Below are 12,177 nucleotides of genomic sequence, written 5' to 3' on the forward strand. Positions count from 1 at the left end.
AAGTTTTCTTTTGGCGCAAAAAAACAGGACCAGGAATCCAACTAAGTATCAGGATAGCTGGGCAGACATATGCACGCCGATGTGAGTGTAATTGTAGTAACACATGCATTCTGAAGATTTGTTAGAAAATGATGTTAAATGTTGAAGGGAAATGTGCGCATATTGCCCCGAAAGATGGTTGACTTGGTAGCTCTTAGCCGCAGCTCGCTCCAAATATGTTGAAAATTTCATCATCTGCGGCACAAATCCTCTTACTGGGAAGGGCAACTCACAGTAACAAGTGCTTCAGTGGTGAAGCTGCTGTTGCTCTTACTGCTAGCTTACTTCACCACTGAAAACCAAGAAGAAGCACGTGGTGGTTTGAGAACAAGAAGCGCGCAGTGTTTTATAGGGGGGAGTGTCTAGGGGCACAACTGAAAATGGAAATGAGTTTTGCAAGTGCTGGTGAGTACTGGTGAGTGTATTACAAGCGTGTATGTGCTGTGGCTTCTAAGATATTTATCAAACTCATATCAAACGCACAAGCAGTTGGACATCTCCAGTAGGGAAGATGACAGCGACGACAGCGATTTGAATAACCGTCTCCACATCCTATCCAAATCCACGCCATCACAATCACCATCTCAGAATATTGAGCGATAACGGCTTGGACCAATCCACCCAACCACCCAGCATTATCAATCATGCCCAAGTCTAACAACGAGCTTCTATTTGCATCTTTAAACCAGGATTACAGGTGAGATGAGATATTTGCATGCATACACAAATTAACACGCCAACACAGCTGCGTCTCTGTCGGGACTACAAAGGGATACGCTATAGCGAACTGCGAGCCTTTTGGCAGAATCCACGGAAAGAGTGAGCAGCGCCTGTAAAATGCACCCGACACACCCTTCTAATCCTCAAGCAGACGATGGCGCCACCTCTCTCGTTGAGATGCTCTTCTGCACCTCGCTCATCGCAATCGTAGGCGGTTTGGACAGAAACTCTGACAGAAAGCTACAAATTGTCAACACTAAGCGTCAATCCATTATCTGCGACCTATTTTACCCCACAAAGATCCTTGGCGTCAAGCTGAATCGCAAACGCCTAATCGTAATCCTCGAAAAGGAGATATACATGTACGATGTATCTGTGGGTGGAAAACATGAGCCACTTTCATCCCTCTAATCGCACTCCCAGAACATGAAACTCATCTGGAACTCAGAAACTTGCCCAAACCCAGACGCTGTCGTTGCGCTGTCGTCTTCCTCTGACCCCTCTTATCTCGTTTATCCGTCACAGTCCCCTTCCACTCAAACCGCCTCTTCTGCTGCTCCTCCGCCACTGCCTAACGCTAATTCTCACTCTAACAACGGCGACGTCATTATCTTCGACACACTCTCACAACAAGCCGTAAACTTGTTATCTGCACACAAGTCTCCCGTCGCTTCCCTGGCTCTCAATAGCTCCTCCTCAATGCTTGCAACTGCTTCCGATAAGGGCACCGTCATTCGCGTCTTTAGTCTCCCATCCGCCGATAAGCTCTATCAATTCCGACGCGGTTCATACCCAGCCAGAGTCTACTCTATCGCTTTCAATCAGGTCTCTACTCTGCTCGCTGTCAGCTCGGCTACTGATACCATACACATATTCAAGGTTGGAAGAAGTTTCGACGGTGCTTCCTCCAACAACGACGATATCACCTCTGAGACAAGCGACAGACTGGCGAACCAGGCTGGAATGCTTGGTGGCTATGAAGCTTTTGTTGATGGCAAGAGGAGGTCTTCACTCGGAACGTATGTGCATAGCTCCTACTCCTCACTGCCCACTTACTCATCCCACTTCAGGTCCATATCGCAAAAAGGTCTTAGCTTTGGAAAGGCTTTGACTAGTGGTGCTGGTTCCATCTCTAAGCATCTGCCTCGTGGAGGTGGGTCAGGCTTGTTCATGTGCTCTCTCCTAACACACTTCCAGTCACAGAAATGTGGGAACCGTCTCGTGACTTTGCATTCGCAAAGCTGCCAGAAAGGGGCGTAGAGACGCGCGTTGGTTTATCCTCAACCCTTCCTCAACTAATGGTAGTCTCTTCTCAAGGACTCTTCTACTCATATTCGATAGATCTCGAGAATGGAGGTGAATGTACGCTAATTAAGCAGTACAATCTCCTCGACAGTATGGAGTGAGAGTGTAATCGCATGGATGGAATCTATAGCTATCACTATCCACCTTTCCACGTCTCGTTCAAAATCACTTGTCTTCTTGTATACCCTCACAACCGCGAATTAACACAGCAATTACATTAATAATAAGTTATAAACAAAGATTATCAACTAAAGTCTAGCTTGCGATAACTTTGCTCGCAATTCATCCTCACCGCGCTTAGCGTTACTTTCAAACTTGTTAATCTGCGTTTCACCCGTTTGACGCATTTTGTTAGCCTCGTCTGTGACACACTTCCGTATATACTCCGCTAAAGTAAGAGTCCTGTCGTTGTTCTGTCCGCTGTTATCTGCGCTGATTTCATCCGTTTCCTCAGTTTCTTTATTGACAACCTCCTTCAATCGACTTGGTGATTTGTTCATCTGGTTAAGCGCGTTTCGCGATGACCTAACTCCATTACTATTGCTCAGTTCAGGGAATGGTGATAATTTTGTCGTGGGATCAGTTTTCTTGTCTTCTTTTGGTGTTGGCGGTAGTGGTTTCTTTGGACTCTCTACAACATCTTCCAGCTGTGTCGGTTTCGTTGACAATTTCTTCTGCTGTGACACTGTCCTTGATGTTGTCCTCCGCGATGGCGGCTGTCTCGGCTGTGCGAGCTGTTGGAACTCCTCGGGTTGTCTCGACTGTGAGCGTGTGCGCGTACCTCTCTTGGGCAATTTCATCTCGCTTTCATCATTGTCGGTAGCTAATGAAGCGCTTCTCGATGTAGATTTGCCCTTTGTCTTCCTCCCTCCTTTCGCTGCTGGCTCCGGCTCTACCCCCGTGGTATCTATCTTGGTATCTGTGATTTTAGGTTGAGGGCAAGTCCCTTTGACTGATTTCGCGTCGAAAAATGAGCATTGTGGCGATCTGTTCTTGTGTTCTTCATTTGGATCATCGCCTTTCTGCCAGTCTGAAAGACTTAGATCGCAGAGTACGCACTGGCAGCAATCAAACGCTTCGGTAGTAGGTGCATAAGAGAATCCGGCAAGTGAGAGCTGTAGTGTGTTAACAAAACTGGAATTGACTTGAGAAGAAAACAAATCACACCTTATGTACAGATACAACGAGTGGTCGTACACATTTCACAAATGTCTGTTTACGGGCGTCGATCATCGGTCTACTACGTGGAACACGACCATTCTGAAGAGGTTCGTCTTCGTAGTAGTTGCGTCTATCCCGTCCAGCGTCTATATCGCCCCATATGAGTGCATCAACATGCACACCACAAACCACTTTAGCGTACGGACATTGAGGAGCGAAATCAATATGCAACCTGTGTGGATTATCATCAGGTTTCCAATCACGTAGTTGAAGCTCGCAGTACGCGCAATGAACATTATCAGACTTTGAATCCATTGCGTAGAAACCCGCTTTCGATAATTCTTCGATATCGAGATGCAGTGTATTTCTATGATACGCTCTATTATAGCTCTTTAAGCGATTCGTCTGGATTTCCATTTCTGCGTAATTTGGTTTGCGTTGGGTGCGCTGCCGTGGTGGTGGTGGTTGAAACTATTACAGTGAGCATATCGTTCAGACGCGTGATTGAAAACGCGTTTAGTAGATTTAATGAAATATTATAGCTCTGCAGATCTTTAGGGGTTGGCTTGTCGACTTTGGCGTGTTGTCCGAATCCGTTTGACTTTGAGTGAAGTCATCAGAAGCAGCTTTTTGGCAGAGACGGTTGGAGATGGATAGAAACGGTGACATATACGCGCACTTTCCGGCCATTTGATCTGCTTGATCGCATCTGCTTGATCGCCTCGCTCTATCCGCATAAGCGAATTCATCTGCTGCATTTTTTGAGCAGCGAATACATCCAAATAGAGTTCTGGAGGTGTTTGCGCGCAACCACAGGCCCGCGCATCTCCAGCCTCATTCTCCTCGTGCTTCTGTGCCTCAAAAAAGGTGACGCATCCATCACGCACCAAGAAGCCAACCGAAGCAGCCTAAAGGCTCCAATATACCCTCACCCACAGCTCACAAGAACATCACAAAATTTCTGCTCCTTTTACCTCGTTAAGCCTCTTTCTTTACCACACCCAACATTCACTGTAATTCTACCACCCAGAAACCCACAGCCAGGAATACTGACACAATTCACAGATGTTTAGACAACAAGCCAGCAGAGTTTTCGCTCAAGTGAGATTACCGCGCAGCTGCATCCACTCCGTCATTGACCGATCCATCAGACATCAAGTGCCAGATCTGCCGTCGCACAGCAGAAGAGATGTTTATCTATCCACGAGTACGCTGCTCAAGCCATGCTCGCCAATGGCCAAGTCAACACACCAAAATCTATCCCTGCTTTCAGCGCTGAGGAGGCTTTGGCTGCTGCAAAGAAGTTTGACAAGAACGAGCTCGTAATCAAGGTGCGTGTGGCTGCTCGTCGCGGCTTATCCGTCTAATGTACACACCAGGCTCAAGTTCTCGCTGGTGGTCGTGGTAAGGGTCACTTCAGCAACGGTCTCCAATCTGGTGTCCATCTCATCGATTCGTGCGTTTTTCTCATTTATTTTGGCCAATTCACTCGTCTAACCACCCAATCACCCCCACAGTCCTGAAAAAGCTCAAGAACTCGCTTCAAAGATGATCGGAGCCAAGCTCATCACTAAGCAAACGGGTGAAGCTGGTAAGCTCTGCTCAGCAGTTATGCTCGCTGAGCGTCGCACTCCAAAGAAGGAATACTACGCCGCTATCCTCAACGATCGCTCTTCTCTCGGTCCAGTCCTCGTCGCCTCCTCAGAAGGTGGTATGTCTATAGAAGAGGTCGCCAGAGACACCCCAGAAAAGATTGTCAAAACTCCAATCGATTTCCAAAATGGCTTGTCACAAGCTGAAGCTTTGGATGTCGCTAAGAAGTTAGGCTTCTCTACCGAAGATGCTATCAAGCAAGCCGCCGGTATCTTCCAAAACCTCTACAAGATCTTCAAGGAGAAGGACATGACACAAATTGAAATCAACCCTCTCGCTGAGACTGAGGATGGTGCTGTTTTGGCCATGGATGCCAAGTTCGGATTCGACGAGAACGCTGAGTTCCGTCAAGAGGAAGTGTTTAAGCTCCGTGACACAACACAGGAAGACCCACAAGAAGTCGAAGCTGCTGAGCACGGTCTCAACTTTATCAAGCTTGATGGTAACATTGGATGTCTTGTCAACGGTGCTGGTCTTGCCATGGCAACCATGGATGTCCTCACTCATCAGGGCGGTAGTCCTGCCAACTTCCGTGGGTTGGTTAGTTGTTGCTTGTCCTCTATACTAACTTTTACCCAGTTGACGTTGGTGGTTCAGCTACCCCAGCAGCAGTTAAGAAGGCATTCGAACTCCTCTTGACTGAGAAGTCAGTACGTGCAATCTACGTAAATGTATTTGGTGGTATCATGCGTTGTGATATGATTGCTGAAGGTATCATCAAAGCCACTAAAGAACTTGACTTGAAGGTACCTTTAGTCGTACGTCTCCAAGGTACTAAGTCGGAAGAAGCCAGAAAACTCATCTCGGAATCTGGACTCAAAATCTTTGCTACTACTGGTCTTGACGAGGGTGCAAGACTTTCTGTTCAAAAAGCCAATGAATATGCCGCATCAAACTAAATTCTTGTAGACGAACCTAATCAATAACTATTTCCTTTCAACATAGGCTGCATAATACACAATATACAATGCACAATAAACACACAAGAGACTTGCAAGTATAAGCGCTAATGAAAAATGAATGATGTTCAATAACACAATTCAGTTGGACGCAAGTTGCGAAGAAACTGAGATAAAATATACTTTGGGAAGTGAGTAGTACGTAGATCAATCCATGATCTCGAATTGCAAACGAGCTGAGAAATTCCTTTTATATGAGATTTTCTTGAATATTGAGGAAGGCTGTTTCGAAGAGCGACAGCCTGTCTATATAGTGTGATCAACACACATTGCAATCATATGGCGTTTAGTTGAAGCTGAAGGTAACTGGAGCAACACCCTCAGATTGTGAGATACCGAGGGACTCGAAAACCTTTGGAAGGAGGTCGATGTGGTTGCTTTCACAGCTTGGACAGCAATCGACGACTGGCGCCGAGACTGTCTGACCGTTGCTTTCAATTTGGACATTCTGGCCACTGAGTCGAAAGTGAGTGGATATAAAGAATGTACTGCTGTTAGCTTACCACATGCTTGTGCAACCCATGTTCGAGCTCACTGCAACTCCCATTTGTGAGTTGCTGAGCTGCTGTCCACATGATCCAGTGCCGCCGTTGGCTTGGTAGAATGTTGCTTGGCCGCTGTTCTGACGTGCGACAGGAGAAGCAGCTGCACCAGCAGCAATTGCGACAACAGTAGCGATTTGTGTGAAGTACATATCTGCACGCCGTTAGCAATACCATGCAGCATGTGTGGCTCACCCACTTATTGTTTAGAGAGTGTTGTAAACTTGCGTCTGGCGCTTAAAAAAAGATTGAGTTGTAGCTAAAGAAGAAGGAGTTATTCACAGCTCTCTTATTTATTTGCCAGATTTTCGAGACTTCTTGACGTTGTGATTCAGATCAACTGAGTCGAGAAGCTACCGGCTGCGTGTGACAGCCGGAGCGGATGATCTTTGTTAGGTGAGCCGTTTGCCAGCTTAGCTTGCATTGCAGCCGTAGCTCAACACCATACCGTCTATGTTCCTCTCGTTGCATTTGTTCGTTAAGGTACCTTTTGTGGGGCAAGCTGCAAACTTTATGTGTGCTTTGGGTGCGCATTTGAGATACTTTATTGTATGTTATATTCATGCAGTACAATTAATTTCATTTTGGCCTCATATTGTCGCTCTTGCAGCTTAGCTGTCTGTGTAATATATGGATCCAGAACTGCTTCCGCCAGCCACGGGCATCCGTCAACTATACTAACGATTCTTAGAACTTTCTAACAAGCAACTCAAAATCGCCGCTTACCGGGATTATTCATCGAACAGTCGACGGCTCTGTCTCACATTGCGGCCGCAAGCACACGCAATGAGTAATTGAGACATTGTATCATTGTCGCAGTATGCAAAATGTTTATAAGACTTTACGCATAAAAACGCAGTCTTTCGAATTTTCATGGCATTTTAGGTAGCACATAAAAGTCAAAAGGTTGCTGAACAAAAAAGAAAAGAATTGGTCCCTGCAGGGCTCGAACCTGCGACTTTGGAGTGATCTAATATTAGCTCCACACTCTAACCAACTGAGTTAAGAGACCTGTGCAAACTCTTGGTTCATACTTAAATATAAACTATCACACAAAATAAATGAGCTTGTATTCATTCAATGTCGATTTCATAAGGACTTTTGCATATTTTTTTTTTTGGATATTCTATTTTCAAAAAGCAGCTATAATGAAATTAGGCAGCCATTCAGGTTCTCGAGCAAGAAAAGCGTGGACATTGTTAGTTAAATACTGCTACTTATGAAGCAAATGATTCGATCATCAGAAGCAGCGCAGGGGGGGGTGGGCGGTAAGAAGGCATATAGATAGACGAATATTATTAATTACTGTAACGCTTTTGACTATATATTATGATTTCTATCTATCTATCGGCAAGATGGCGGTAAGAAGGTGATAGGAGGTCTTACGAAGTAATTCGTGCACTAAATGCAGTCCAAAAGTATTCTTTCAGCCACTGGGACTCTTCAGGGAAATATTTATCGCATTGAATTGTAAACACTCTATACTTCCCGCGACTCACTTCCTTATCTGCAGTGATGATCAGAATCAGCAAATTTCAGACGTTGCCCCTGGGGCTCATATCTGCGAAAACTAAATTTCTTTTTGGCTGGGATAGTGGCTCAATTAGCCTCATTTGTGCAGGTTTCTTCGACTTCATATTATACGATCTTCACCTCAGTGGGCCGCTAACCAAGGTTAATCAAACCATCTCAAGAAAGGAAATTGATTTCATGTAAAAAATTGAGTAAGATCCTTTTCCAATCTGAAGAAATTTGAGGACCGTAACGATGAGAAAGATCTGATCGTTTGTAAAGGCGGGTTCTCGATACTAATGAGGAAAAATTCTACTCCGAAATGTTAGTCTGCGGTCTTGTTTTCCTGCTTTGAAAACGCTGTGTTTTGACTTTGGCATGGTATCGTTGGATGACGAGAACTCGGCGACATTGATCTCTTGAACTGAATGTACACACAAATTAGGCAAAACAATGGTGTTTAATAATTGGTCCTACATGGTCCAGGATCAATACTTGATTCATATTGAGAAATTGTTTGACCAGCATGAAGACGGTACAGTAGTGTTCTGGGAAGATAGTGGCACACTCTCTAAGAGTATGACTCCTCTTTGTCCCCATTGCAAAATGGTGCCGTAGTCTATTCTAAGTCTCCATTCAGAGGTAACAAGACAACGATATAGCCTCATCTTAATGGCTTAAGAACACTTACGCAAGTCGATGTAGATGCGATGTGGTTGAAACGCAGAGCCTTACTTCGGGAAAGCGATTTCAGAAGTGAGACATGTCCGCAGAGCGCGCAACCTCGAGTACGATCTCTGAAGGCTTCGCCTCCGCCTCCATGTCAATTGCCACAGCCGATGCGCACATTGCGCCCTCGCAAATCGAAGACAGCGTACACGTCCAGAGTTGAGGAAGATAGTGAGGATGAGGTAATTGAACAAGATAATTAAGGCTCAGAATACACTGGTGGAAGTGACTATGAGAAAGAAAATTGAATGAGGCTTTCGAAACTTACCTCTCTGCATTATTTTTTTACTCTTTGATAAAGCGCATCAATGGTACCTAAATTTTTAAGCGCAATAATGTATCATTAAGCAATGGATCTTTGAACTCTTCAGCTTGTTTAATCTAATACTTCCGTAATTACCTGCTTGCGTGTCTTCTCACTTTCCAAATTGGGCTTTACATACGGCGTCTATTACCAACATCCAAATCCGTATGCTGTATACCCGCTCGGAAACAAGTAAATTAATTACTAGATTCAATTAGCACTAGCGAAGACAATATACATATGACGTTCTGATCATCTCTGTGATGCATTGTCTGCTTTTGAGCTATCATTGGCGCTGGTTTAGGAGATGTATGCCTTTGATTTTTCCAAATATCTTAATTGGGCCTTAGAACATTCCATGTATCTAATATAAGTGGAATCATTAATTATACTCTTCTGTGCAAACAGTCTCTTCAGATCATTGTCTTAGGTTAAATCCAGTGCGTATGTATGCTACTTAAGAGTTTATCAGGCTCACTATCGTTGCTTCAAAGATATGCAGTTTGCACATATTATCACAATTGCAGGGTTGGCTGCTGGAGTTATCGCTGCTCCTGTCAATGGGCAAAAAGCAACGTTTTACAATGTGAGTATACGTACTGCCTTTTTCCTGTCTAAACAAACGCATCAGGCCTCTGTTGGAATTGGTGCATGTGGAAGACAACTTGACGAGTCCGACATGGGTGTGGCTTTGAGCACTGAAATGAACTGCAAAGCGTTTTGGTAAGTCTTTCCGAAAAATTGAAGCCTCCAATTAAAATTCAAATGAAAGCGGAATGAATGTCGAAATCAATAGCAATGGGAACACAATTTCAGCACCTGTTGTCGATTGCTGCCCGGGTTGCAACAGTGATCACATAGACGTAACCCCAAATATCTTTGAGTCTCTTAATATCCCCAAGTCTGAGGGTGTCGCAGATGTCTCATTTTTTCTAGGCTAACTGGAAATGACGTTCTCTTTCTAGCAAATCACTTGCGCAATAGAAGACGACCATCCGCAGACCATCTCCATCTTTACCAGGAAAAGAGTAAAGCGAGTTAACAAAGCATCAGATTGGAATGCTATGTTTCCTAAAAACTTTGTGCAATACACATTTATGCAGAATACGCGTTGAGAAAACAATGACTGCTTGGCAAGATGTGTTTACAAGAAGCCCCCTCGGAAATTGCGGATGCATCTATTTGTTTTTTAACCTGTTTCTACATTTTCCATTTCGCACCATACGCCGTCCTCGTCATCCATTGTTCGCAATGTCCCAAACCATCGAGTATAATTCTATAGACTCTTAACAAAAAAGCCCAATGTATTTGCCAGTCTTATTCACGCCAAATCCATCTTCTTCCCTGATCTGGAACCAAGGAATGGCATGTTTGAATCCAAGCTGAGTGTTAGTGGTGCGAATATGGCCAATTCTGATAACTATCTGTAACAATGAATATTTGAGAGTTATATAGCTGTGTACGATATATGAGGCGTTGTGCAGAGCCCTAATCACCCTCAAGAAGCTCTGATACCTAGTAAAGTCATCTCATAAGCCAATTAATGTCCCAAAAATGGAAGTCTGCATTTAAATGCTTCTGAGAGTCTAAAGCATCCTCAATCACTCCTCTACCCCCATCATTTGAAATCTTGAAATGCACACTGTTCAGAAGCCAAACTCCCAATTTCAGAGTTGGCCTGACCCCCACTTTTCTTTACATGAATTGCATCTAATTGGTATGCTACGATCGCATGTATAGTACTTTTTTCCTTGGAGCTAGCATTAAGTCCTGTGGACGCTACTTTTCAGAAAACATAAATCGCGTCTAAAAGGATGAATCCGTGAAATATTGGGAGCTGGTCTTTATCGGCTAGCCATACTTGTTTTTATCAGTGATGCATGTACAATACTCCATATCTACCCTTAAGCGTGCTCCAGAGCCATTTCAGATTAAAACTTCCAAACAGCCTACAGGGCGCCATTGGTACCTCAGAGATAAAATTCTGGCTTAATCTTAAAAAGATCATTCAGAAGTATATTTAAAGCCTTTTTAATTGGATATTAACAATACTCGTAAATCAGCCATCTGAGATGAAATAGGTATTAGTCGGGAAATCCAACTCGGTGGGAATTGAGCAGAGGACTGATATGCAGACGTATTTGTAATTATGAAGATACTATGGAAATTATGGTGTTGCTGAATCTTTCAAATTGTCAGTACACAGTATCCCTGTATCCGTCTTCTCACTTGCTTGGTTTTTCAGGGTACTTCGAGCAGATATTATTAATAGAATAACCGATTAATGTTTCAAGTGTTCAATAGTTTCAAAAAAAAGTAGCTAACGTACCCTTTAAAGTCATTAACACATCTTGAAGTCATCACAGTGACATAGAGCCGAGTCGTAAATTTGGTGGTGCGGTGCAACCATAATATTGAGCATCACAATAAAATATATAAAGTATTACGAGAAAAGTTATCAAAAAGGTAAACATTCAATGAAAAAGTACAAATTATCCGAGTGATATCATCGACTCTGTGCGCACCTTAAACAAGTGGAATTGGAGAGCAGTTGATGTTGATGAGACCGTTTTGGGTGGTACCTTCACAACAGCTGGTGGTAGTCTTACACATATCTTGAATGGCAACACTGAGGACAGGTACTTGGCTACATTGGAGACCAACTTGACCAAGAAGTTCTGGGATATCTATGAGAGAGGCAGTTCCTTCGTCGAGATCCTTGACGTCCTTGATTTCGTTACTGACGTTTGTGTTAGGTACGAACTCCTGAGCGAAAAAGATCAATATACTCACCAGCACTTGACGTTTTCGACGGCACAGTCACCGACCTTCTCAGTAGCGAAGACGGCACCAGCGAGGGAAGCAATGAGAGCGATTGAGGTAGCACGAGTCATGTTGATGGAAGATGTAGTTGTTGATGAAAAGAGGAGATCATACTGGTGCGTTTCTTATTTCGCAGCTACGGCGATATTTGCGAACATGAATTGCTTGTTCATTTCCATTTAAGGCGCTGAATGCAATTGAAACAACTAATTTGCGTTCAATTGAGTCACGCATTTGGTATTTTAATAAAGGAATTAATTCTGGGCTTTGAGCCTTAATTAAATGCTACATTAAAAAGCATCCACTGAACGTAGCAAAAAAAGCCCTAATGAATGTATACCTACGCTGTCGGCAGCGTGTTGAGAACTGGAAGGACGGATATAAAAATTATATTCACATGTTATGTTACAGTCTAGTCAAAGAGTGTGGA

General features: G+C 43.8%; 6 protein-coding genes and 1 non-coding gene across 7 annotated transcripts; 3 read left to right on the plus strand and 4 right to left on the minus strand.

Annotated features, from left to right (window-relative positions):
* Positions 1-683: 683 nt before the first annotated feature.
* J056_003957 (Autophagy-related protein 18) lies at positions 684-2,165 on the plus strand (the record flags this gene model as incomplete). The annotated part of the gene is made up of 6 exons (XM_009269166.1): positions 684-736; positions 785-858; positions 911-1,134; positions 1,183-1,778; positions 1,830-1,912; positions 1,957-2,165. The coding sequence occupies 6 exons, from the start codon at positions 684-686 to the stop codon at positions 2,163-2,165; spliced, it is 1,239 nt and encodes a 412-aa protein (XP_009267441.1).
* Positions 2,166-2,312: 147 nt separating this feature from the next.
* Positions 2,313-3,642, minus strand: J056_003958 (Protein bir1; the record flags this gene model as incomplete). The annotated part of the gene is made up of 2 exons (XM_009269167.1): positions 2,313-3,179; positions 3,232-3,642. The coding sequence occupies 2 exons, from the start codon at positions 3,640-3,642 to the stop codon at positions 2,313-2,315; spliced, it is 1,278 nt and encodes a 425-aa protein (XP_009267442.1).
* A 648-nt stretch (positions 3,643-4,290) lies between these two features.
* On the plus strand, positions 4,291-5,777 carry J056_003959 (Succinyl-CoA ligase subunit beta, hydrogenosomal; the record flags this gene model as incomplete). The annotated part of the gene is made up of 5 exons (XM_009269168.1): positions 4,291-4,326; positions 4,377-4,556; positions 4,605-4,681; positions 4,743-5,410; positions 5,458-5,777. 5 exons carry the CDS (start codon positions 4,291-4,293, stop codon positions 5,775-5,777), a joined length of 1,281 nt encoding a protein of 426 aa, XP_009267443.1.
* A 346-nt stretch (positions 5,778-6,123) lies between these two features.
* On the minus strand, positions 6,124-6,531 carry J056_003960 (uncharacterized protein; the record flags this gene model as incomplete). Its single annotated transcript, XM_009269169.1, has 2 exons — positions 6,124-6,292; positions 6,341-6,531. The coding sequence occupies 2 exons, from the start codon at positions 6,529-6,531 to the stop codon at positions 6,124-6,126; spliced, it is 360 nt and encodes a 119-aa protein (XP_009267444.1).
* A 779-nt stretch (positions 6,532-7,310) lies between these two features.
* On the minus strand, positions 7,311-7,391 carry J056_004990. The gene has a single exon. It is a non-coding gene; the product is annotated as a tRNA-Ile (tRNA).
* A 2,029-nt stretch (positions 7,392-9,420) lies between these two features.
* On the plus strand, positions 9,421-9,865 carry J056_003961 (uncharacterized protein; the record flags this gene model as incomplete). Its single annotated transcript, XM_009269170.1, has 3 exons — positions 9,421-9,510; positions 9,556-9,647; positions 9,697-9,865. The coding sequence occupies 3 exons, from the start codon at positions 9,421-9,423 to the stop codon at positions 9,863-9,865; spliced, it is 351 nt and encodes a 116-aa protein (XP_009267445.1).
* Positions 9,866-11,450: 1,585 nt separating this feature from the next.
* Positions 11,451-11,818, minus strand: J056_003962 (Fruiting body protein SC1; the record flags this gene model as incomplete). Its single annotated transcript, XM_009269171.1, has 2 exons — positions 11,451-11,664; positions 11,718-11,818. The coding sequence occupies 2 exons, from the start codon at positions 11,816-11,818 to the stop codon at positions 11,451-11,453; spliced, it is 315 nt and encodes a 104-aa protein (XP_009267446.1).
* Positions 11,819-12,177: the final 359 nt, after the last annotated feature.

The sequence above is a fragment of the Wallemia ichthyophaga genome (genome assembly GCF_000400465.1).
Source record: "Wallemia ichthyophaga EXF-994 unplaced genomic scaffold scaffold6, whole genome shotgun sequence".
NCBI classification, from domain to species: Eukaryota; Fungi; Basidiomycota; class Wallemiomycetes; order Wallemiales; family Wallemiaceae; genus Wallemia; species Wallemia ichthyophaga.